Raw genomic sequence first — 23,035 nt, 5'->3', positions numbered from 1 at the left:
GTAAAACGCTAATGAATGTATTTAAAAGTACCCAACGATCAATAACTTAAGCGAAATACTAGAAATTTTAGCAAAAATTCTTTTTACGTCACATTTGGTTTACGCCCCCCCAATAAGTGCCGTAAAAAGAGGGTTGAGTGTAGTTTTGTGTCATTTTTTCGTGAACTAAAAGTCACTTTTTGGTCACTTTTTCTGCAATTCAAAGTCACTATTTGTTTTGGTATCTTTTTTCGTCAGCGTTGGACACTAAAGTCACTATTTTTAGCGGCATTGATCGCTACTAGCCCTGTGCTTGTTGTTTCTCTGCCAATCACGACTAGCAACTACCAGGCAACTACGATATGTACAGTCAATCAAGCTAAACTTGCTAAGCTAAAACAAGCTAAGCTTGGATGCCTCTCTGGACTCGGAATTATTTTTTGAAGAGGCTTGGAAGCCTACTTTTAAGAGGCTCAGAGGCGTCCTTTCAAAATGCTCAGAAGCCTTCTTTCAAGTGGCTAGAAAGCCACACTAAAAATAGTCCACACGTTCATACATAAACTTGGAACACGGTCAAATCATATTTTTGTGTATTGTAGTAATTTAATTAGATACGCGAAGTTTCTATATATGCCACATGCTTATTTCACTGTAAATTACATTGAAATTGCAAACCTCTTCACGCATTCGATATCTGCAAGAATAACACGACATATTCACGTGGAATAGTTGTAGAATTCAACTAATAGACAGACCACATCATTCGAACGTGTATAAACAGTAGATTTCGCAACAGTCTACGAAGGACTTTTCAGTTATGAATCGTGTGCTGAAATGCATCGTCCATCTTTCACGATTTCAAAAAAATGGTGCGCACGTTTAGAGGTAATCATACCATCTACCAGAGCTGCGGCAACACACACGAGCTGGGAACAGCTTCCATAGTGATGGGCGATATGCAAAGGCGCGTGATCGGGTGGTGGCCGATCAATGAAAGAATGTGCAAGTTGAGGATCAAAGGCCGGTTCTTCAACTTCAGCATAATCAACGTCCATAGCCCACACTCCGGAAGCACTGATGATGATAAGGACGCATTCTACGTGCAGCTGGAACGTGAGTACGACAGCTGCCCAAGCCACGACGTCAAAATCATCATAGGAGATTTGAACGCTCAGGTTGGCCAAGAGGAGGAGTTTAGACCGACTATTGGAAAGTTCAGCGCTCACCGGCTGACGAACGAAAACGGCCTACGACTAATTGATTTCGCCGCCTCCAAGAATATGGCCATTCGAAGCACCTACTTCCAACACAGCCTCCCGTATCGGTACACCTGGAGATCACCACTGCAGACAGAATCACAAATCGACCACGTTCTGATTGATGGACGGCACTTCTCCGACATTATCGACGTCAGGACATATCGTGGCGCTAACATCGACTCTGACCACTATCTGGTGATGGTTAAACTGCGTCCAAAACTATCCGTCATCAACAATGTTCGGTACCGACGACCGCCGCGGTACGACCTAGAGCGACTGAAGCAACCTGATGTCGCCACTGCATACGCGCAGCATCTCGAGGCAGCGTTGCCGGAATAGGGTGAGCTCGATGGGGCCCCTCTTGAGGACTGCTGGAATACAGTCAAAGCAGCCATTAACGACGCAGCGGAGAACAACGTCGGGTATATGGGTCGAAGTCGACGGAACGATTGGTTCGACGAAGAGTGCAGACAGATTCTGGAGGAGAAGGAAGCAGCGCGGGCGGTCGCGCTGCAGCAAGGTACCCGGCAGAACGTGGAACGTTATAGACGGAAGCGGAGACAGCAGACCCGTCTTTTTCAGGAGAAGAAACGCCGCCTGGAAGAAGCGGAGTGCGAGGAGATGGAACAGCTGTGCCGTTCTCAAGATTCACGCAAGTTCTATCAGAAGCTCAACGCATCCTGCAAAGGCTTCGTGCCGCGAGCCAAAATGTGTCGGGATAATGATGGGAGCATCTTGACTGACGATCGTGTGGTGATCGAAAGGTGGAAGCAGCACTACGAGGAACATCTGAATGGCGCTGAGAGTACAGGCAGTGAAAGTCAAGGCAGCGGAGGAGATGACAACGTCAGTTCAGCGGACGATGGAAGCCAACCAGCCCCCACCTTGAGGGAAGTTAAGGATGCCATTCAACAGCTAAAGACCAATAAAGCAGCTGGTAAGGATGGCATCGTAGCCAGAGACGACTCGTCCATACGTTCTACCTGTTCATGGAACAGGTAACCATTTTAAGGTCAGAAGTAGGAAATTAATGTCTTGGCAATTAATTATTAGGGCAAATAATTTACTCAGTAAATATTTTTAACGAAGTTTCGCGTAATATTTCCAATGATTTTAACATCTAAAGAAACAAAATATTTCGTAGGCAGATCAAGTTAACGCCACATGCTTGGCGTACAGTCAAATTGCAGCTAAATGTGTGTTTCCCCGACACACCACACCCCTTCACATAGAAAGCTTTTGCCAGTCGTCAGATTTAAATTTAAAAAGTCAAATTTAAAGTCAAATTTAAAATTTTGCGCCATGACAAATTATTTGAAATAATTTCCTCCTTGGTATGCTCACTCGTTCTCCGCGCGCAGAGAACCAGCGTGAGCGTTGCCAGCTTTCTCCGTTTCCTCATATCATCCTCTTTCGCATGCGAAGCAAGCACGTTTAGATGCAAGTTCTGCTATGCGCGCAGCAGGAGTCAAACCCGTTCGACGCGCTGCGAGAACAATCAACGACGCGATGCACCTTCGGTTAGACTCGATCGTAGTGTCGGGCTGTGCTTTGCCGAAAGGCGCGCGCACGCTTTCGTTCATACTTCGATGATTGGAAACAGTTTGTTTTTCTTTTTTCTCCTCATGAATGCAATGCATCAAGAACAATATTAAAATATAATGTTTGCGTTTTCAAAAAAGACATTAAATAATGCTTTTTACGAATACTAAAAATCAATCAGCATAGAGAAAAAGGTATAGTTTTCACTAAATTTGAAGAATTAAATAACTGGAACACATTTCAACTTCTAAATGTGACTCATTGGTCGTAACAATCTGGGGTCGCATCAAACAATAATTGTATAATTTACAATGTCGTGAAAACTCATATGTGAATATGTACGTTATGTGGAAGATATTAACATGGAAAATGTATTGGAGGTAACCACTTTCCTTTGGATGGGACTCGAACCCATGACCCTACAGTACGCTAGACTATTCACATATGATTTTTCACAACATTGTAAATTAATGTCCAAGTCGGGTGGTTTAATCCCCGGAAATAGGCAATTAACTTTGATTGAACTGAATAATTGTATTATTATTGTACTAATAATGGTTAATAACATTTCTTTCATAGCAACAAAATATGTGAGAGTTTAAATATTAGCGGCGATGGGACCCGTGTACCCCGAATGGTGGAATGAGCCGATTTGAAAGATCTCTATTCTGAGCAATATCCAGTTATTGCCAACTGTTATCAAGTTAGATTTCAGACGATTTGCGAGAGTTTAAAATTTTAAGTGCATCTAAATTTAAAGCATTTTTGTAACAAAAGAGATTAATAAGCTATTTAATGTTTTGTAAATCCTTTCTATTTAAATAGTTTTTTTTCTAATATTTGATTAAGCTGTACAACAAAAGGTTGTAATATTAGATTAAATGCACAACTTTCATTCGAAACCACTCAGCTTGATGAATATTTTTTTATCAGCATGGTAGAACAGGTGTAGCAAAAGTCCACGAGACGCCCCTGATCGGAGCTGAGCTCATCAAGATGGGCCCGGAAAAGCTGGCCACTTGCCTGCACAAACTGATAGTCAGAATCTGGGAAACCGAACAGCTACCGGAGGAGTGGAAGGAAGGGGTTATATGCCCCATCTACAAGAAAGGCGACAAACTGGAGTGTGAGAACTTTCGAGCGATCACCATCCTTAATGCCGCCTACAAAGTGATATCCCAGATCATCTTCCTTCGTCTGTCCTTATTAGTGAACGAGTTCGTGAGAAGTTATCAAGCCGGCTTCGTTGACGGCCGCTCGACAACGGACCAGATCTTTACTGTACGGCAAATCCTTCAAAAATGCCGTGAATACCAGGTCCCAACGTACCATCTGTTCGTTGATTTCAAGGCGGCATACGACAGTATAGACCGCGTAGAGCTATGGAAAATTATGGACGAGAACAGCTTCCCTGCGAAGCTTACCAGACTGATCAAAGCAACGGTGGATGGTGTGCAAAACTGTGTGAAGATTTCGGGCGAACACTCCAGTTCGTTCGAATCGCGCCGGGGACTAAGACAAGGTGATGGACTTTCGTCCCTGTTGTTCAACATTGCGCTAGAAGGTGTCATGCGGAGAGCCGGGTGTAACAGCCGGGGTACGATTTTCAACAGATCCAGTCAATTTATTTGCTTCGCGGGTGACATGGACATTGTCGGCCGAACATTTGCAAAGGTGGCAGAACTGTACACCCGCCTGAAACGTGAAGCAACAAAAGTTGGACTGGTGGTGAATGCGTCAAAGACAAAGTACATGCTTGTGGGCGGAACCGAGCGCGACAGGGCCCGCCTGGGAAGCAGTGTTACAATAGACGGGGATACCTTCGAGGTGGTCGAGGAATTCGTCTACCTTGGATCCTTGCTAACGGCTGATAACAATGTTAGTCGTGAAATACGAAGGCGCGTCATCTGTGGAAGTCGGGCCTACTACGGGCTCCAGAAGAAACTGCGGTCGAAAAAGATTCGCCACCGCACCAAATGTGTCATGTACAAGACGCTAATAAGACCGGTTGTCCTCTACGGACATGAAACATGGACAATAGACCTCTTCATGTTTTCAAAAAGTATCAAAAATTCAACCGGTCAGCCCAGAATCACAATTCACATGCTAAAATAAGTCTCCTGTCAAATTTTCAGCTAATTCGGATAAAATTTCGAGGTGGCTCAAGTCGATTTAGTGTTTTTGGGCTATTTCCAATTTTGAAAAAAATCTAACAAGAGATATAAACGTCAAAAACTATCGCAACAACCTCTATACGGAAGCTTTGGGTGTGCTCTACAAGTCTTATGAACATTGCGATTCGTTCCGTTCATGTTTTGACCATGTTAAAGTGATTTTCAAGCTTTTAAGTGCATAAAAAAACTGTTTACCCCAAAAGTCGCTGTTCTACAAAATTCTTGAGTTTATGACAAATGATTGCTAATTTATTATATTATTATTCCTCTTTTTTCCCTGAAAAATTGAGTAATATAATTGTCACTGTGCGATTTATCGTTAAACTCTTAAAAATCAGAAGCTGAACATTTGTCATAAATTTGCACGTTAGGATTTCTTCAAACAAGTTGTAGCAATGCAATGATTTGTCATAAACTCAAGAATTTTGTAGAACAACGACTTTTGGGGGAAACAGTTTTTTATGCACTTAAAAGCTTGAAAATCACTTTTACATGGACAAAACGTGAACGGAACGAATAGCAATGTCCACAAAACTTGTAGAGCACTCCCAAAGCTTCCGTATAGAGGTTGTTGTGATAGTTTTCGACGTTTATATCTCTTGTAAGATTTTTTTCCAAAATTGAAAATAGCCCAAAAACACTAAATTGACCTGAGCCACCTCGAAATTTTATCGGAATTAGCTGAAAATTTGGCAGGAGACTTATTCTAGCATAAGAATTGTGATTCTGGGCTGACCGGTTGAATTTTTGATACTTTTTGAAAACATGAAGAGGTCTAATGGACAATGCTCGAAGAGGACTTGCAAGCACTCGGAGTATTCGAGAGACGGGTGCTTAGGACCATCTTTGGCGGTGTACAAGAAGACGGTGTGTGGCGGCGAAGAATGAACCATGAGCTCGCCCAACTCTACGGCGAACCCAGTATCCAGAAGGTAGCTAAAGCCGGAAGGGCACGATGGGCAGGACATGTTGCAAGAATGCCGGACAGCAACCCTGCAAAGATGGTGTTCGCTTCCGATCCGGCAGGTACGAGACGGCGTGGAGCGCAGCGAGCGAGATGGGCAGACCAGGTGCAGAACGACTTGGCGAGCGTGCGGCGTATCCGAGGATGGAGAGATGCGGCCTCGAACCGTGTATTGTGGCGTCAAATTGTTGATTCAGTGTTATCTGTTTAGATGTTAACTAAATAAATGAAATGAAAAGGAGACGAAAGCACACCATTATCTAATCGCCGCCATTGTGAACCCCATCGTCTAGGCACCGGCATCGTAGAACCCACCACCCGATCGCCATTGTGAAATGATCAATTGGCCTGTCGCTGGTCGGACCCCTTCCAGGAAATCTGCTGCAGGAGCGCTGCAGGAAATCTGCTAGACAGGACAGAAAGTGTAGGAAAGCGTTCATCGAGCGGCTCCTTTCTACCAAATCTGTGACACCACCAACGAGCTGGGAATTGGCTTCATAGTGCTGGGCAAGATGCGCCAACGCGTGAATGGGTGGCAGCCAATCAACGCAAGGATGTGTAAGCTGAGGATAAAAGGCCGTTTCTTCAACTATAGCATCATAAACGTGCACTGCTCACACGAAGGGAGACCCGACGACGAGAAAGAAGCGTTCTACGCACAGCTGGAGCAGACATACGATGGATGCCCACTACGGGACGTCAAAATCGTAATCGGCGACATGAACGCTCAGGTAGGAAGGTAGGTAGGAAGGGTGGAAATGTATAGACCTGCATACCGCATCAAATGACAACAATAAATTTCCCCCAAATTGGTATTAAACACTTTTTGGAACGAAATGATTTTTTGAAAAATGAGTGGAATGACCCGTTTTAGCATGAAAAACTGATGCATTCCTTTAAACTCGCAAACGAGTTAGTTCGCGCGGGAACGCTCAATGATTGAGATTTATGAATGATTTTACCAACACTGAGGCCACATGGAAATCCCCCAATCAAGAACCGGGAAACCAAATCAACCACGTTCTAATCGACGGTAAATCTACCTCGTTGCAGTATGTCTGCGCTCAAAACTCTCGACGGTGTACAACACGGGTCGGAGTCGTTCGCCGCGGCTAAACATTGGGCGGCTACAAGATGGCCAAGCCCAAGACTACGCGCAGCAGCTGGAAGTAACACTTGCAGCTAGTTGAGGAGAAGATTGCAGCATGGACGAGATTGCTGCAGCACCACACGAGGGCGAACGAGGCACGATACAAACGGGCGCAAAACAGACAAAAATCGACTTTTCGGAGGAAAAACCGCCAGCAGGAAGATCGGACCGTGAAAAGGCGGAGCAACCGTACCGCACTAATAACGCACGAAAGTTCTATGAGAAGTTAAACCGTGCACGTAAGGGCCACGTGCCACAGCCCGATATGTGTAAGGAAAGGGAACCTTCTTACAAACGAGCGTGAGGTGATCCAAAGGTGACGGCAGCACTACGAAGAGCACCTGAATGGCGATGTGGCAGACAGCGGTGGCGGTATGATAATGAACCTAGGAGCACGCGTGCAGGACATGCGACTTCCGGCTCCGAATCTCCAGGAAATCCAGGAGGAGATCGGCCGGCTGAAAAACAACAAAGTCCCTGGAGTTGACCAACTACCAGGAGAGCTGTTTAAACACGTTTCAGTATGCTTGGAAGCCTACTTTCAAGATACCCGAAAGTCTTCTTTTAAGTGGCTTGTAAACCGCCTTTCAAGAAGCTCGGAAACCTCTTTTCAAATGACGTTCAGAAGCCTCCTTTCAATAAGCTAGGAATTCTCCTATCAAGAGGCTTGGAAGCGTATTTTCAAGAAGCACAGAAGCATCCTTTCGAGATACTAAGAAGCCGGTTTTAATTTACCTAGAAAGCCGCCATTTGAGAGGCTTAAAAGCCTCTCTTCAAGAGGCTCAAAGGAATCTTATAAAGAGACGTGAAAGCTCTCTTTCAAGAGATTCGGAAATTAATATTTATGAGTTGATAAGTGCATGAATCTAGCGTAATGTAACTGAAATAAACTTGATACACTTTTTTAAAGAAGCAGTGATAAATATCTTTCTACAAAACGATGTTTTATCGCTGAATTATTGATTATTTTTCGTGATGAGCTCCCGGTACCCTACCTTCAGAAAAAAAGCTACTTTGATATTTTTGAAAATTCGACCGTCACGAGGTGGATAAAGGCGATCAATGTTTTAATAGCACGTGCTATTTGGCTAATCGTACGAGCTTGAGCTTGAGCTTGATTGACTGCTCGTAGTTGCTACTCCATTATGACCAGATCAGCTGTTCTTGCACAGGGAACCAACAGATGTTTGCTTGGGACTAGCTCACATCTTCAATGTACAAGTACTGGTGGATCTCATTTGTTAGGTCATATTGGCGCCTGCCACGTCAGAATGCAAGTCAAAGTAGGGAAGGGGAAGGAAATAATCACTCGCCCACTGCAAGCCGAATATACCTCTGCACTTGCCACGAGTTCATGCGGAATTTGTTGGAATTTTTGGGTTAGGTTCGAGAGGCAGAGGTCCGTTTTGGTTAACGAGCTGCCAATGTGATAGATAGGAGAAAGCAACTGATGGAATTTCTAACTGGATGTTTGGAAACGCGCTTTATAGTTCATTTCCAAATTCTAGCAGATTACTGTTAGAATATTCAAGTTGAAGGCATAGGAATTGAGATGGAAACGGTATGGAAGTCCATTTCCTTCCAGTTCTAGCGATTGCTAGAACATGAGGAATATAGAGAAAGATGCAAAGTAAGAGAATGGAACGGACCTGGGATTGAGCCCACAACCTCCTGCGTATGAGGCAGAAGCAGTAGCCATATCACTACCAAGCCCGCTAATAGCACGTGCTATTTGGCTATTCGTACGGCGGATAAATTTCCCACATCTATGAGAGGAGAGCCTTGGAAATAGATCTTGAAAGTTGTCATTTTGTTGCAAGGCACAACATACACCACGATTTGGCATATCACCGCAAAATTATTTACCTACTTCGAAAGAGTCAAATTTATATTCAAGTGAATATGATTTTTTTTACAAAGACTATTATAATCCAATAAACGTGACCAACACCTTCTCAGAACATTTGATATAGGTACCACACCCATCACACCTTGTAGACGTTGGATGACAACTTTTTTTTTTTCAATGCAAACTCGAGTTTGAGACGTAACAAAACGAATATTTACTGCATAGAACGATTGAGGGAGAAGTAAAATAAAAAGGTGTTTCTTTACAATGCCAATCAAAAAAGAAATAGTTTGTTTCATAAAAATATACTTTCTAACACAACTTAAATTAATGTAATGAAATCTTAAATAATTCTTATCTAACTCTAAACGAGTTTTCACACTGTTTCATTGAAAGTAAATTAAACAATTAACACTAATAGTCTATGTGTTCCTGTTTTTAATCCTATTTTTAGAACCTGCACAAAAGAAAAAAAAAGATTAATCCCTCTTGCTTTCTTCGTGCATAACAAAATCAAAAAGGATTTAAAAATTGTTCAAGGCCATATGCAAATAGCTCCCATCATTCAAATTCAATTATATTCATTGAAATTTATTGTCGCTTTTCATACAATCAACTTTTTAGTACTATTATGCATTAGGCAACTTTTGAAAGGTACCTTTGTCAGCTGAAATGAAATAAAATAAAAGCTGATTGCCATAAGCAATAAGCTTGCAAGGAGCCTATAAGAAAAAATCCTCAACCAGAATCTCAACACCTGAGGAGGCAACTCAGCCTTCCCATCCGAGGCAATCTGACCCGACGTACTTCGTATTTAAAAAAAAATGCAAACGTTATTGTATCCCATGGGGTGATGTGCGGACATGCACATGGTGCTATTTTTTAACAGTGGGTCAGGCTTTATCTTTCGTTAAATTATCTCATTGGAGTTGATTTTTCCAATAAACATCAATATCTAACAATCTATGTTAGTCGCAAAAAAAACATTTTTTGGATTTCATTGGTGACCGCCAAGCCTTTTTTTGGTATTTTAACAAAATTGTTGAAACATTTTGTAGTGAGAAATGGGACTGAAATCCCTATCAATACACACACTCAGTCATTCATACATGCACGCACACACAGACGTCAATTCAATTCGTCATGGTGTATCGTTTGTAACAATCAGCCTACCGATGCATCCTATCAAAACTTTGATTAAAAGAGATGTGATCTGCGAGACAAGGCAAATAGGCATATAGCCATAGCAGCTAGCCCTCAACATTAGGATCTACAAATGTCAGATCCGAAGCAGAAAGAAGAAGAAGAAGACAAGGCAAATATTCTTTTATATATTCTAATATTAGATGAAAACCCTAATCAAATTTAACCTACTGAAACTTAAAACAAATAATTTAAAATGATGAAATTGAGCTTATGTGTGATTGAAAGTTCCACCAAACGCCAAACTAAAGTACTCGAGTAGAACTCTAAAAACGGTTGGCGCCCGGAGTCCAGTTTAAAGAAAAAAACGAAAAGTAAATAAAGACAAGGGACCGTCCTAAAAGTACGTCGCGATCCACACAAAAAATTAAGATTGAATACATTAAGCTTTACAAAGCGCGAATGGGGAGACCAATTTCAGCGTGACGTACTTAATGGATCGTCCCCAAGAACGATCTAGCTATCGAGAGCCAGCATCTCTATACTCCGGCGCCAACCCTAGTGCAACCACTCGAGGAAGTTGTACTGCACGACCATAGGAAACACCATCGAGAACAGAATACCGCTGAAGATACCGGTGATAAGCATGGCGGCGGCAAACATTCCCGCCGTCACCGCGTGCTGAGACTCCACCGTCTGCGGCGTGTACATCATTCCCAGCGAACTCAAATAGCCGGAACTGTATGCCATCACGACCGCAATGCCCCAGTAAACGTAATCGTTGTCGATGTAGATGGGAAGCACCCGCTCGATTCCCAGCGGTCGATAGTTGCAGAACAGGAACAGCGGCAAAAATGCCGCCCGCAGGATCACCGGCCAGACCAGATGCTTCGGCTTGGGCCAGGTCACCCAGGAGGTAGTTAAACTGCCCAACATGGCGAACACGTTGAACGTCAGGAAGCACGTAACGCTCACGTAAAGGTCGTCTCCAACGATGAAATCGCCAGCGGATCGCTTGATGTCCGAATGGACCGCCGGAAACACCGACAGCGTGACGAAGAACACGAAAAACACGTTAAAAAGCTGAGGGAACGCCTGCTTGAAGATTTTCCAATACGGTGGCCGTCCATCAACGTTGATACCGGCCCGTTTTTGCGTTTCGGCTTCCTTCTCCTTCAGCATCTCGTGATATCGATAGAATTTCTGAAAATAGATGGATATTTGAGTTATTTGAACTGGAAACCTACAAATAAGGACTATACTCACGTTCAAAGGCAAAGCGAAGTAAGTATCGAAGCATAACAGCAAGACGAACATCGCCGTGATGAAGTAGTAGATGGCTGCCGTCCGAACAGAGGATGCAAACTGTGAACTCAGGATGGCAATGATCGACGCGAAGGTACCGCTGATGTTGGATCCTAGCACTACCGCCCCTGTGTATTTGAATGGTAGCTTTGCGACCATGCCATACACCGTGTTCTGGTATATTCCACCAGCCACTAAAATAGTGCGTAAAAAGGTTATTCAATTTAATTAGAAGGTCGTAAATCGTATCGATCTTACTGTTGAGGATTACTACGGTGATCATCGTGATCCAGAAGAAGGCTCCCGGCCACTCAGAGGAATCGATCATGGCCAATACCACCGTCACGACGAATACGATCACCTCGATAAGGATGCTGTACACTATGCGCTTGGTCAGGTTACCACTGGAAGATGGAATTGAATTAGAATTATAAGTATAACAATGCATTGGGGGCCCTCCTTATTCCCTAGCCAAGGTCACGGGAGTTGACGGTACTGAAGATAATATTCATCTGTGTATCATATCACATTTGGAGCTCTTCAGTGCGCCTCTAACGATTCACAGTGGATCGGCTGCTTTGCAGACTGAGCCCCTGATCGTATGTCCCGGCATACTTATCAGGTATAGCTCTTTACATGGAGGATCCGCATTGGCGTAAATAAGGGGGGGGGGGGCTGGCCCCCTCCAGACCTACTTGTGCCCCCCCCCCAGAAAATTTTGAAAAGTCATTCCAACTTAGTCAGTTTTTATTTCATTTACATATTTCCTACATATTTCTTAATTTTGATTATGAATTCTATAAACATATTTTTTGTTGCGTTATCACATCTATGACCATTTGTTCAGCAAAGCATCGAAATATTCAAGTTGGACCCCCGGGAACATTTTCTCGATTTTTAAGCTAAAATCAATGCCGCTTCTAATTCAGTTGCTAGCTTAAAATAATAAATTTGTTCTGCATTTGTTTGACTAGTATCCTGGTCGCAGAAACAAAAACATAATTGTATTAAGATATAAATATTTCTGTTCTATTAAACTACCATCCGCTTCAAAAAAGACTGAAGCAACTACATCAAAATGAGCACATGTACACAAATCCGGTCAATGAAATTTCGAACGACCATTCTTTCGAAAATCTTCGATTTAATCGCAAGGTATGCCGCAAAACAGTTGATCAAATTCCTATGGAGCTTTTTGCTCTCGCTATATAATTCTGGCACAGAAAGATATAAAATTATAAAACTTAAGAATCTTTGTTACAATGACAGAAAAATCAACAACGCATTCCATTGAAAGTATTAGGACAAAACTTAGGCAACCTTCGCACTCACAACAGAGATTGCATTAAAGAAATATTTTTATAATCCTCAAAAGATCTTGTTCCATTTAATTTTTTGGCGATTTCATCGGAAAACTCTTTTGTGCCTGCTTTAGTTAGAATTTGTTTTTTAGGATAAAAAAAAATGATTTAGAAACCAGTTCGTATCAGAAAACATTTCTTTTGCAGCACAATTCAGATCGATTTGGTTGCTTCTCAAGTCTCTTTGATTTTTGCAGAGAAATCTCTCACCTATTCAGAAAACCATAATAAAGCCTCTTCCTAACGTCAGTAATTACAAAAACCCTATGTTATTCTGGAATTTGATTTATGACTCATAATTTTATGACTCATGGAATTTATGACTCATAAAAAACACTTTAGGATTCCAAATTTGTGTTCATCGGTACTTAACTATTTCAGCACATAGCATACATTTTGGAATTGCATGAATACTTATATTGATTATGACAAAATTTCGTGGAATTTATTCCACATCTAAAGAGTTTCAAAAAAAATCGAGATCTTTATGCATTAAGTAATCATGGAAATGCTTGAAAACTTTCAGAAATATACTCATATCGAATTTCATTTATAGATAATTCGAAGAAGATTCTTGAATCTTAGATTACACACTTATCCACATTTAGTAACATGTAGAAAACAAGTTGACACAGACACAGCGTTTTGAAGCAATCACAGCATCATTGGAAATCAATTGTATTATTCGCGATTTTTTTATGTTAGTTCTAGGACGAATGAGCGATAAACTTAGTCAAACAATTTCATTGCAATCCATGCGCACAGTGCTTTAAATCGCCTTTGAAAATTCCATCCCACCAGCTGGTGCCATGGCCACCCCTAGACCGAGACTCTAGTTACGCCTATGAGGATCCGCTAGGGCTCATTAGCACTCTCCAAGGGGTCGGGAAATTAATCAATTTCTCGTCAACTGGAAGTAGCGAAGCCAACGCGTGGCCATAGGTAGGATAGGATAGGTTGTAATATAGATTGAAATTGAGAAGTCTACTTTGTATTTTAGAGACATTAAATTTTCATAATGTTTTCAATTGGGAGTGGAGAACTATTTAGACTTATCAGGATTTACATCAGGTTGAAAAATTCAAAATAGTAATGTCATAACAAACCAGAAATCAGCCAAGAAAAAACGTAGGATTAAAAAAAATAGATTGATCACAAAATGAAATAATAATATTGAACATTTTAGATTCAGTAATTAAACAGAATTTTTTTTTTAATTTTTGTTTCAGAAATGGTTTAGAGCAGCCAAGGTTGAAGTTTACTGTACTATTGGATAGAAAAATATTAAATTGAAAATCTGAGATAGAAGAGAGACAGAAGAAAAAAGTGGAGGTTGAGATTATAAAAGAGAAAAGGAGATTGATAAAAGGAGAAATCAGATATTGATAGATAGAAGAAGGACATAGGATTTGTAAGGCAATACTCAACAATTCTTTTGTAGTTTTATACATACTGTATCTAACAATGACTAAAACACTAATATGACAAAGTTATAAAAGACCTTTATGTTGAAACATAATAGACAGACAACCGACAACAACACAATGACAATAATGTAGTATTCATAGTTGATGGCGAACGATTTTAATTTATAATCACTATTTTTAGATTCAATCATATAATGTGATTCTGTGATTGCGGATAGCATATAAAATATTAGGAAGCAGTCATTCCAATTTAATGAAGCTATGTTCCATGAGCCCCAATTTACCGTTCAAAATAACCAATAATCCGAGCTCTCCTTCGTTTATGCGAGAGAAAATGAATCGTTAGCTTATGAGAGGCTGCGAGAGGTTGCGCGGCAGGGAACTGCAATAGACCAATGCAAACTCTAACTTAACCTCACTTATTTTGACAGTTCACAGAGCTTGTTTACAAGGTGTTAGAAGAAAAACCTATGAAGGAAAAATTAAAATTCATATTTTTAGTTTGAATTTGCTGTGATCCGAATATTTATGTATTATTCTTTGCATTCAGCATGAAATCAATCGCAAAGGACATCTACATGCGAATAATATGACGAAACAATTTTATCGGACGCTGCGCCGGAGGCTAAGTCCCGGAGAAAAAGCTCTGTGAACTGTCAACCTACGTCATCATGCACTGGTCTATGCTAGCGCATCGATGCCGACGCTGGACGTGATGGTAGTGGTGTCAGTGGTGTGGTCATGAGATTGAGTAGCGACGGCAAGGACTGCACCGTCAGTTTGGGTCTGTTCAAATATTACGTAACGCAATAGGGGGTGGGGGGTTGTTTGATTTTTGTTAAGATTTGTTACGCAAAATTTGGGGGGTGGGTGTCCTTCGAAATATTGTTACGCGTAACAAATTTATTGCATAGAAAAAAAATATTTAAAAGTGTTAAAAAATGTTTAGAGTGAAATCAGCAGTGATTCAGTTTGGTTGCAAATTTTCGAATACTATTCTAGTTTGAATATGAGCCAAAATAGAACAAACTCACAGGCTTCCCCAGCAATGTTCTATTCATGTTTGATTGTTTTTCCATTAAATAAAATGATTATGTTGCTGCTGAGGAAGGCGCGGTAAATGCAAAGTGGATTGACCCGTACATAAAATGGCGCATTCATGCACCAAAACAATTGAAAAATATTTGAATCTCGTGATTTCGTGGTTCAAATCTGCAGAAAATAGAACTGAGCGGTATAACAGTTTTAAGCTTTTGAATCTCGACTGTTATAAAAAATGAATCTTGAGCCACTGCTGGGAAAGTGCATGATTCAGATTCATAATAAAACTGACAGCCCCGAACAATTGAAATCACTGCTCATTTTACTCTTATTATCTTCAAAATAGCATAATATATACAATGCATAATTATGTATTGTAACGTGTTTCAAATCCTAGCAAAATCAAGTTATTTTTTTCAAAAAACTATTTGTTACGCGTTACGCATAGGGGTGGGGGTAGTTTTAAAAATGGTTACAGATTGTTACGAGGGGGTGGGGGGTTCTCAAAAACAACGTTTTTCGCGTTACGTAATATTTGAACAGACCCTTTGTTGTCGAATTTAGAGACAAAGTGTCGCACCGCTATTCAAAAGCGGATTCCATTTAGCCGTTTTCGGCTGGAATACGACAAATAACAGATCTAAAATGTAGAAGACAAGTAGTGTTTTACATTAATTATACAACTCACAATAATAGAAATGACTATCCAACGAGTAGTACATATTTTTAATGATGTTATTCATATAAATCAATGCTTCATAATCGTAAAATTCATTCATTTAGCTAGGAAATAGAGGCAATGAAGCATTACCATACCATTGATAACTGAATCTTGGACCAGACTTTAAAGACTTGAATTTTGAAGAGCGGAATAGAACATGACCATTTGACTACTGAAATTTATGATATCAGACAGTACTGTAAAGGATATGACGCCATAATCTTGATCAACCGCCAAAATAATGGAAGCTCTCAGATTAATATGTCGATTTATTGCAATAGTACTTAAATTAATTTATTGTATATTTACGACACCATTTAAATTATTCCATGTTGAAACAAAGTCCACTAGTATGATCCCATCACATTACATCAAAGTGTTATGGAACGTACACACGGTCAAGCAGTTTGACCAACATTGACTCCACCTCTCGTTTATTCAAACATCCATCAAGTTTTACCAACAGCGGCACGAACAATCAATTTATTCGACCAACAATATCACACACGAACGACCAAAGCGCCAACTTCAGCACCAACCATCAAAAAATATATGGGGGTTTGTGCAACTTCACTACAAATGCTCAAACATGTTCGGCGAACCTTGACTCCACCTCCGACAACTCAAACCAAAATCAAACAGTTTTAATTTTTTCCAACCGAGCCGCCAACTGTCAAATGGTTGTTCGAACAACTTCACACACGTTCAAACAAAGCAGCAACCGAAGCGTTTTCTTGGGGGCGGAGTCAATGTTCGTCAAACTGCTTGACTGGTGTGTACGTTGCATTATGGCTCGGCTGCGGTGGTGGGCGCGGTGACGCGTTTTGACAGAGAATACAGAATTACTGTCAAGATGCGCCGTTGCGTTAATCGCTGTAGAACGGCCTTTACTTGGAGATGGCATCAGTACCACCCGTTGTCAACATAGACTACTATTCGGTATTGAATGTCGGCTCCAAGAAAACATTAAATCAACTTTACATGTTAATTACTCGGAAAACATTCATGCGCGTGATGAGTTTTCATTATTATTATTATTTGTTTTTAAACTGACAGACTGCGGGAAGGAAAATGTATCGGTATGATCACAATACGAACCCAGACCGCAGTGACCTAGTGAGCAACATAGCTTGAGTCGTCTGCTAGTATTGTGTATCACATGGAGAGCCCAGCCGAGATACCAGTCTATTAAGACTACAACTGGTCAACTCTCGAAAAAAAAAACATTGGGGGCCCTCCTTATTTATTTATTTATCATCAGACTAAGGCCGGAGTGGCCTGTGCTGCACATAAAAGACTTCTCCATTCAACTCGGTCCATGGCTGCACTTCGCCAACCACGCAGTCTGCGGAGGGTCCGCAAGTCGTCCTCCACCTGATCGATCCACCTTGCCCGCTGTGCACCTCGCCTTCTTGTTCCCGTCGGATCGTTGTCGAGAACCATTTTCACCGGATTACTGTCTGACATTCTGGCTACGTGCCCGGCCCACCGCAGTCTTCCGATTTCCGCGGTGTGAACGATGGATGGTTCTCCCAACAGCTGATGCAACTCGTGGTTCATTCACCTCCTCCACGTACCGTCCGCCATCTGCACCCCACCATAGATGGTATGCAACACTTTCCTTTCGAGAACTCCCAGTGCGCGTTGGTCCTCCACGAGCATCGTCCAGGTCTCGTGTCCGTAGAGAACTACCGGTCTTATAAGCGTTTTGTAGATAGTCAGTTTGGTACGGCGGCGAACTCTATTCGATCGGAGCGTCTTGCGGAGTCCAAAGTACGTACGATTTCCAGCCACTATGCGTCTCCGAATTATCTGCTGGTATCGTTATCGGCGGTCGCCAGTGAGCCCAAGTACACGAATTCTTCAACCACCTCGATTTCGTCACCACCGATAGAAACTCGTGGGGGGCCTCCTTAGCCGTGCGGTAAGACGCGCAATGGCGGACCCGAAGGCGGTCCTGCGTAACATGACTCGTGAGATCCCTCTTCGAGACCATTGTCGAGTGAGAGCGATGCCGCCAAAAGAAGCGCAGTGTGAAGCAGTTTACCAACTACTTCGCGTTTTATCGCATAGCATTCTGCCATATTGAAGCTCGTTGTGGAAAGTGCGCAGAAACACACGCAACACAGGATTGCTCCAAAGTGGATGAAGAAGTGGAGCTGTAGTGTGTATAAAGCAAACACGAATATAAATAGAAGCCGCAACTAAACGAAACGTGCGGAATGTTTATTGTAAATATTCGTGATTTCCTTTACTCCTCGGAAGAAATCACCGAATTTACTTTGGGCTTGCACTGACCACTTCGAGCCTGCCGTTCCAAATAATAGCGTTCTCCTCCAATTGGAAGATTTGTTCCTTGCCCCTTCATTGCCTTTCTCATCAATTACCTGACGGATAGGAAAGAAGGGAAGGATGGTAGGAAAGGACATGGAAATAGGAGAGGGATGATGGAAAATGTTAAAAAAGGAACCCTCCCCCTCAGAAGCTGGAATTTCATTGATATGGAAATGCTAATATCATCTTCCAAACTTGGACGTACATTTTCATGATAGCATTAGAGGCGAAAGTATAGAATTGATAGTTCCGTTAGGATACGGCAGGCATGAAGAATTTTTTTATAGAAGTCGATTTGAAAGCGAGCGGAGGGCAATATTTGTGATGGCACATATCGCACGACCTTCCTTCTGCCAAGCTCCCGTATGAAGGGGGAGGGAAGAATATCAGTGTGGAAGCTGATATATTTCCACTGGCAAAAGGAAGGTGGTTTGACTTGCTCATATGCCATCGCGTGCGGAAGGATTTGCTATCGACGAGTACTGTCCCCAAATTTCTAATATGACATCAGCATTTAGTCGAATAGGATTTTATTGCACAGTTCTGTTTTCTCATTGCGTCCGTCTCGTCGCAACCAACTTGGCTGCCTCGGAGAGAACAAAGCAGAGAAAGGCACTGCTGCTGTACCGTCGACCAATAACAGCTTAATTGATGGATGCCCCCACCAAGGGTAGTACACTAAATTAATGATTTCGTGTGTGTTACTTCTACGTGAAGTTAAACGATTTACAATGATATGGAAATGCTAATATCATCTTCCAAACTTGGACGTACATTTTCATGATAGCATTAGAGGCGAAAGTATAGAATTGATAGTTCCGTTAGGATACGGCAGGCATGAAGAATGTTTTTATAGAAGTCGATTTGAAAGCGAGCGGAGGGCAATATTTGTGATGGCACATATCGCACGACCTTCCTGAGAAAAGATAAAACAGAACTGTGCAATAAAAATCCTATTCGACTAAATGCTGATGTCATATTAGAAATTTGGGGACAGTACTCGTCGATAGCAAATCCTTCCGCACGCGATGGCATATGAGCAAGTCAAACCACCTTCCTTTTGCCAGTGGAGATTGTGCTAACGGGGTATTCGGATTTCGTATAGATAAACTAAGTACACCACGGGTAATTTATAAACCGTACCGCACCGCGAGGGCACACCTTTACTCGTCCCTGGCTGTAGTTCAACTCCCTTTGCGATTCGCTTCGTAGTTTCTCTACACTCTATTTCTACACATTTCTCTAGGGTAGCAACTTCAATAATAGTCCGATACGACACCCCCCCTTTACTTAACATCTGACTCAACTATTCCGACATAGTCATGGAGGTATGCTGGTAGTCTTGATGTCCTTTGTGGTCGATTCGTCTGATACTGACCGGTTTCGTTCATTGGTGATTCCACTGATGATTCTGTCTTATTGATTTGTTTGAGGTGCGAAACATTCCGATGGTATATTTTGTCCGTCTCCAATGATCGTAATTTCACATCTGTACCATCACGACCCATCACCTCAAACTGTTCAGGCCCGAAGTTACTCGAAAGTTTATGGTCCTTTGCCATACGTTTGGCAACCACTATATCGCCGACATCCAAAACGTTACGAGTGGCCTTCCTGCGCTTATCTGTTTGATCCGCTTGTTGAAGCTTTTTTTCCCAATCTTTGTCACGGATACTTTCCAACAGTTGTCCGCTTGATTGTTGAACTGATGGTAGCTTATCTCTCAACACTCTGCCAAACATAAGGGCTGACGGGGCATTCCAGTAATACTGTGTGGGGTAGAGTTGTACATTAGAAGGAAACTCCTGAGATCCCATTTCCAACCAGACGGGTTAGTTTCCTGACTTATACGCAGCCGTTTCAGTATCGTACTGTTCATTCTCTCCACTTCACCATTGGCCTGGGGCCAATATGGAGTGGTTTTCTGTTGCTTGATACCGAACTCCTTACAAAATGATTTGAAACTATCACTAACGAATTGGGGCCCATTGTCGGAACGTAGTATCTCCGGGATTCCGAAACGAGTGAAGGTCTCAAAAAGTGCTTCAATCGTTAGCTCAGCAGTCGTCTTCTTCATCACCACCACTTCTACAAACCTACTGAAGTAGTCAACAATGACCAGCAAACAGTGACCGCTTGGGAGCGGTCCCAGAAAGTCCACTGCCACGTCTGTCCAGGCTTTATCCGGCATCTTAGTTCTAAGCATCGGCTCCGGTGGTCCAAGTGATGATACTAAGGTGCATGGGTTACACTGTTTTACATACTTTTCGCATTGATCATCCATTTTAGGCCACCATGTCTTCTGCCTTAGTGTCGTAATATAAACGCATCATCATTTCACATCTGAATTATCTCAGTAACATCTCTATTTTCAAGTGGTTCAATTCTCACGAACCAACTAAACCAACATCTGGTTGCCATGCAATTTTAGTGACATTATTTTATAAAACGATGACACCATGCTGAGTGCATCGTCCGGCAAGTCGTTGCCAGCAAGAAGGTCAAATTACAGACCTCCTTGACGGCAACGTATCCTGCTAATGGGAACGCAACCCTTAACGCATACGTTGCATTTCATTTTACAGTACAAGCATATATCAATCACCAATAGTCAAACGCAGTCCAGGCGTCTATCTCTTACTCTGTTTCCCACTCTTCTATCTCTGTTATTTTCTGTAGACTTATGTAGACTTAATTAAGAATAAAACTTATTTGGAAATAAATCGAAACATTCAAGATTCAACAATCAACAGTGAAGGTTGTTCTGACTACTGATGACAACCCATCACACGGCGCAGTTACATGGCTGACCGCGTACAGTCGGACCTTCAAGTGAGAAGTAATAGTTAACAGTGATAGTGAAAATTCTTCTCGGATCCTCGAACAGTGAAGTAATAAGAGACAAGACCCAGGAAAATGGGGAAAACACAGTCGAAAAAAGTGCAAGTCTCTGGGGACCCTCAGGTCCAGATTTTAAATCAATTGGACATACATGAAGAGCTTCACAATCAGCACGACCTGAAGCTTGATATTATTTTAGTGATTGTGTGTATTCAGTTATTAATCACACTCTACAAGCTCCATAAAGAGCATAATAGGAAACAAGCGCTGAAAGCAGCGAAAACAGTCGCTGATTTAACTAGCATATAGTGAGCTGTTACCAAAAGTGGATCGCAAAAATATGAAAAATAGACTAGTGAATCAGTACAGTGTTGAAGTGAACAATTACAGTGAAAAAAAAAACACAAATCAAAAATCAACTGCAGGAGAGACCCTTGTCGGAGGACCGGCAAGCGGGATTTTTTGAACCAGCTGGAAACGAGGTACAACGCACCCAAGGCCGTGACGCCGCTTATTATAACTGCCGTATATATGTAAGTGAAAAAAAAATACACATAAGTTTACATGGTCTGTTTCGAACTACTATTAGTGGGATTTTATTCATTTAAATGCTAGAGTCAATAGAGAGAGAAGTTCAAACATTGCTAAAACTCCAGAATAATTTGAAAAAATCTATAAACAAAAAATACAAAACTGAAACGTTAGAAGCAAAACATCAATACGCAGTAGCTCTTTTCCACGATATTGAGACCGAATTAATTGAAAAAGAATCATTGATTTCTGAAAATAAACTAAACTTTTTAATAAAGGCGTCTCGCGAATCATTTTACGATATACAACAAATCATTAAACAAAAATTGCGGGAAAATCTACTAGTTGAATCGAAACGTAATACAGTAACCATGGAGCCCCCGGCAGCCCCCGTAGCACCCTTACCCCAAGTTAACCCGGCACTGAATTCATTTGATATAAGAACAGCAACTGCGTTGGTTCAAAATTACGATGGCTCATTTACTGGCCTTGATACATTTATCGACTCTGTTAGTTTACTTTCGGACTTAACTCCACAGGAACACATAGCCACAGCCATTAAATTTGAAAACCAGACTGAGCGGTAAAGCACGATCTGCTTTACCACCCAATCCTCAAACATTAGTAGAATTAACAAATGCCATTAAACAGGCATGTAAAAGTCTAGAAACACCGGAGTCAATATTGGCCAAAATGAAAGCAATCAAAAATAAAGGGGATCAACAAAATTTTGCGACGAGGTTGAAACACTTTCGCAAAAACTATCAACATTGTATATTAACAATCAAATTCCGGCAACCGTAGCTAATAAAATGGCCACAAAAGCCGGAGTAGAGACATTGATTAATGGTGTACCCAACACAGAATTAAAAATTATTTTAAGGGCAAGCGAATTTGATTCCATACAAACGGCTATTCAGAAAATTCACGAATCTCAGCCTGAACCACCTCGGATATTAAGTTTTCACTCGAGAGGTCATGGTCGAGCGAGCTTTGGGAACAATAGCCAACCATCCAACTTTTCACGAAATAGATTTGTTTCAAATAACGATTCCAATCGTCATTATGGGAATTATAGCCAGAATCATAGCAGACGAGGCAACGGAAGAAGAAATAACTATCGTGGTACTTTCCGGGGAAATTACCAAAACAGAGGGAGGAGTACTTATTATTCGTCAACTTCCTCAGACCAACACAGATTGAGACCTGGGCATAATGTATTTTACGCTCAAACGGAAAACTGCCCGGTCCCCCAGCAAATAGTAGTTGGGGGGATCGCTTCAAACCAATCACAAACCCCACAACAGCAACAGAATCACCCACAAGTACACAGAAGATGAACAAAGAGTGTTACAGTATCAACACTAATTGTTCAAATTTCATTAAAATTAAACATGAATTTTCAAGCTCTGAG

The 23,035-nt window shown here is 41.6% G+C and overlaps 1 protein-coding gene across 3 annotated transcripts in view; it reads right to left on the bottom strand.

Moving 5' to 3' along the window:
• Nucleotides 1–9,206: 9,206 nt before the first annotated feature.
• LOC134223652 (equilibrative nucleoside transporter 1) overlaps nucleotides 9,207–23,035 on the bottom strand; it is a 164,384-nt gene continuing 150,555 nt past the window's right edge. For all 3 annotated transcript variants that reach the window (XM_062702849.1, XM_062702843.1, XM_062702853.1), the window contains exons 6-8: nucleotides 11,624–11,769; nucleotides 11,327–11,559; nucleotides 9,207–11,263 (exon numbers count right to left, since the gene is read on the bottom strand). In XM_062702849.1, coding sequence (XP_062558833.1) covers nucleotides 10,619–11,263; nucleotides 11,327–11,559; nucleotides 11,624–11,769 — 1,024 coding nt within the window. In that variant the 3' untranslated portion in view covers nucleotides 9,207–10,618. The remainder of the gene's footprint in view (nucleotides 11,264–11,326; nucleotides 11,560–11,623; nucleotides 11,770–23,035) is intronic.

This window comes from Armigeres subalbatus, chromosome 1 (genome assembly GCF_024139115.2).
Source record: "Armigeres subalbatus isolate Guangzhou_Male chromosome 1, GZ_Asu_2, whole genome shotgun sequence".
NCBI lineage: Eukaryota > Metazoa > Arthropoda > Insecta > Diptera > Culicidae > Armigeres > Armigeres subalbatus.
The sequence above is the reverse complement of the archived record's forward strand: the minus strand, read 5'-3'. Positions and strand labels throughout refer to the sequence as shown.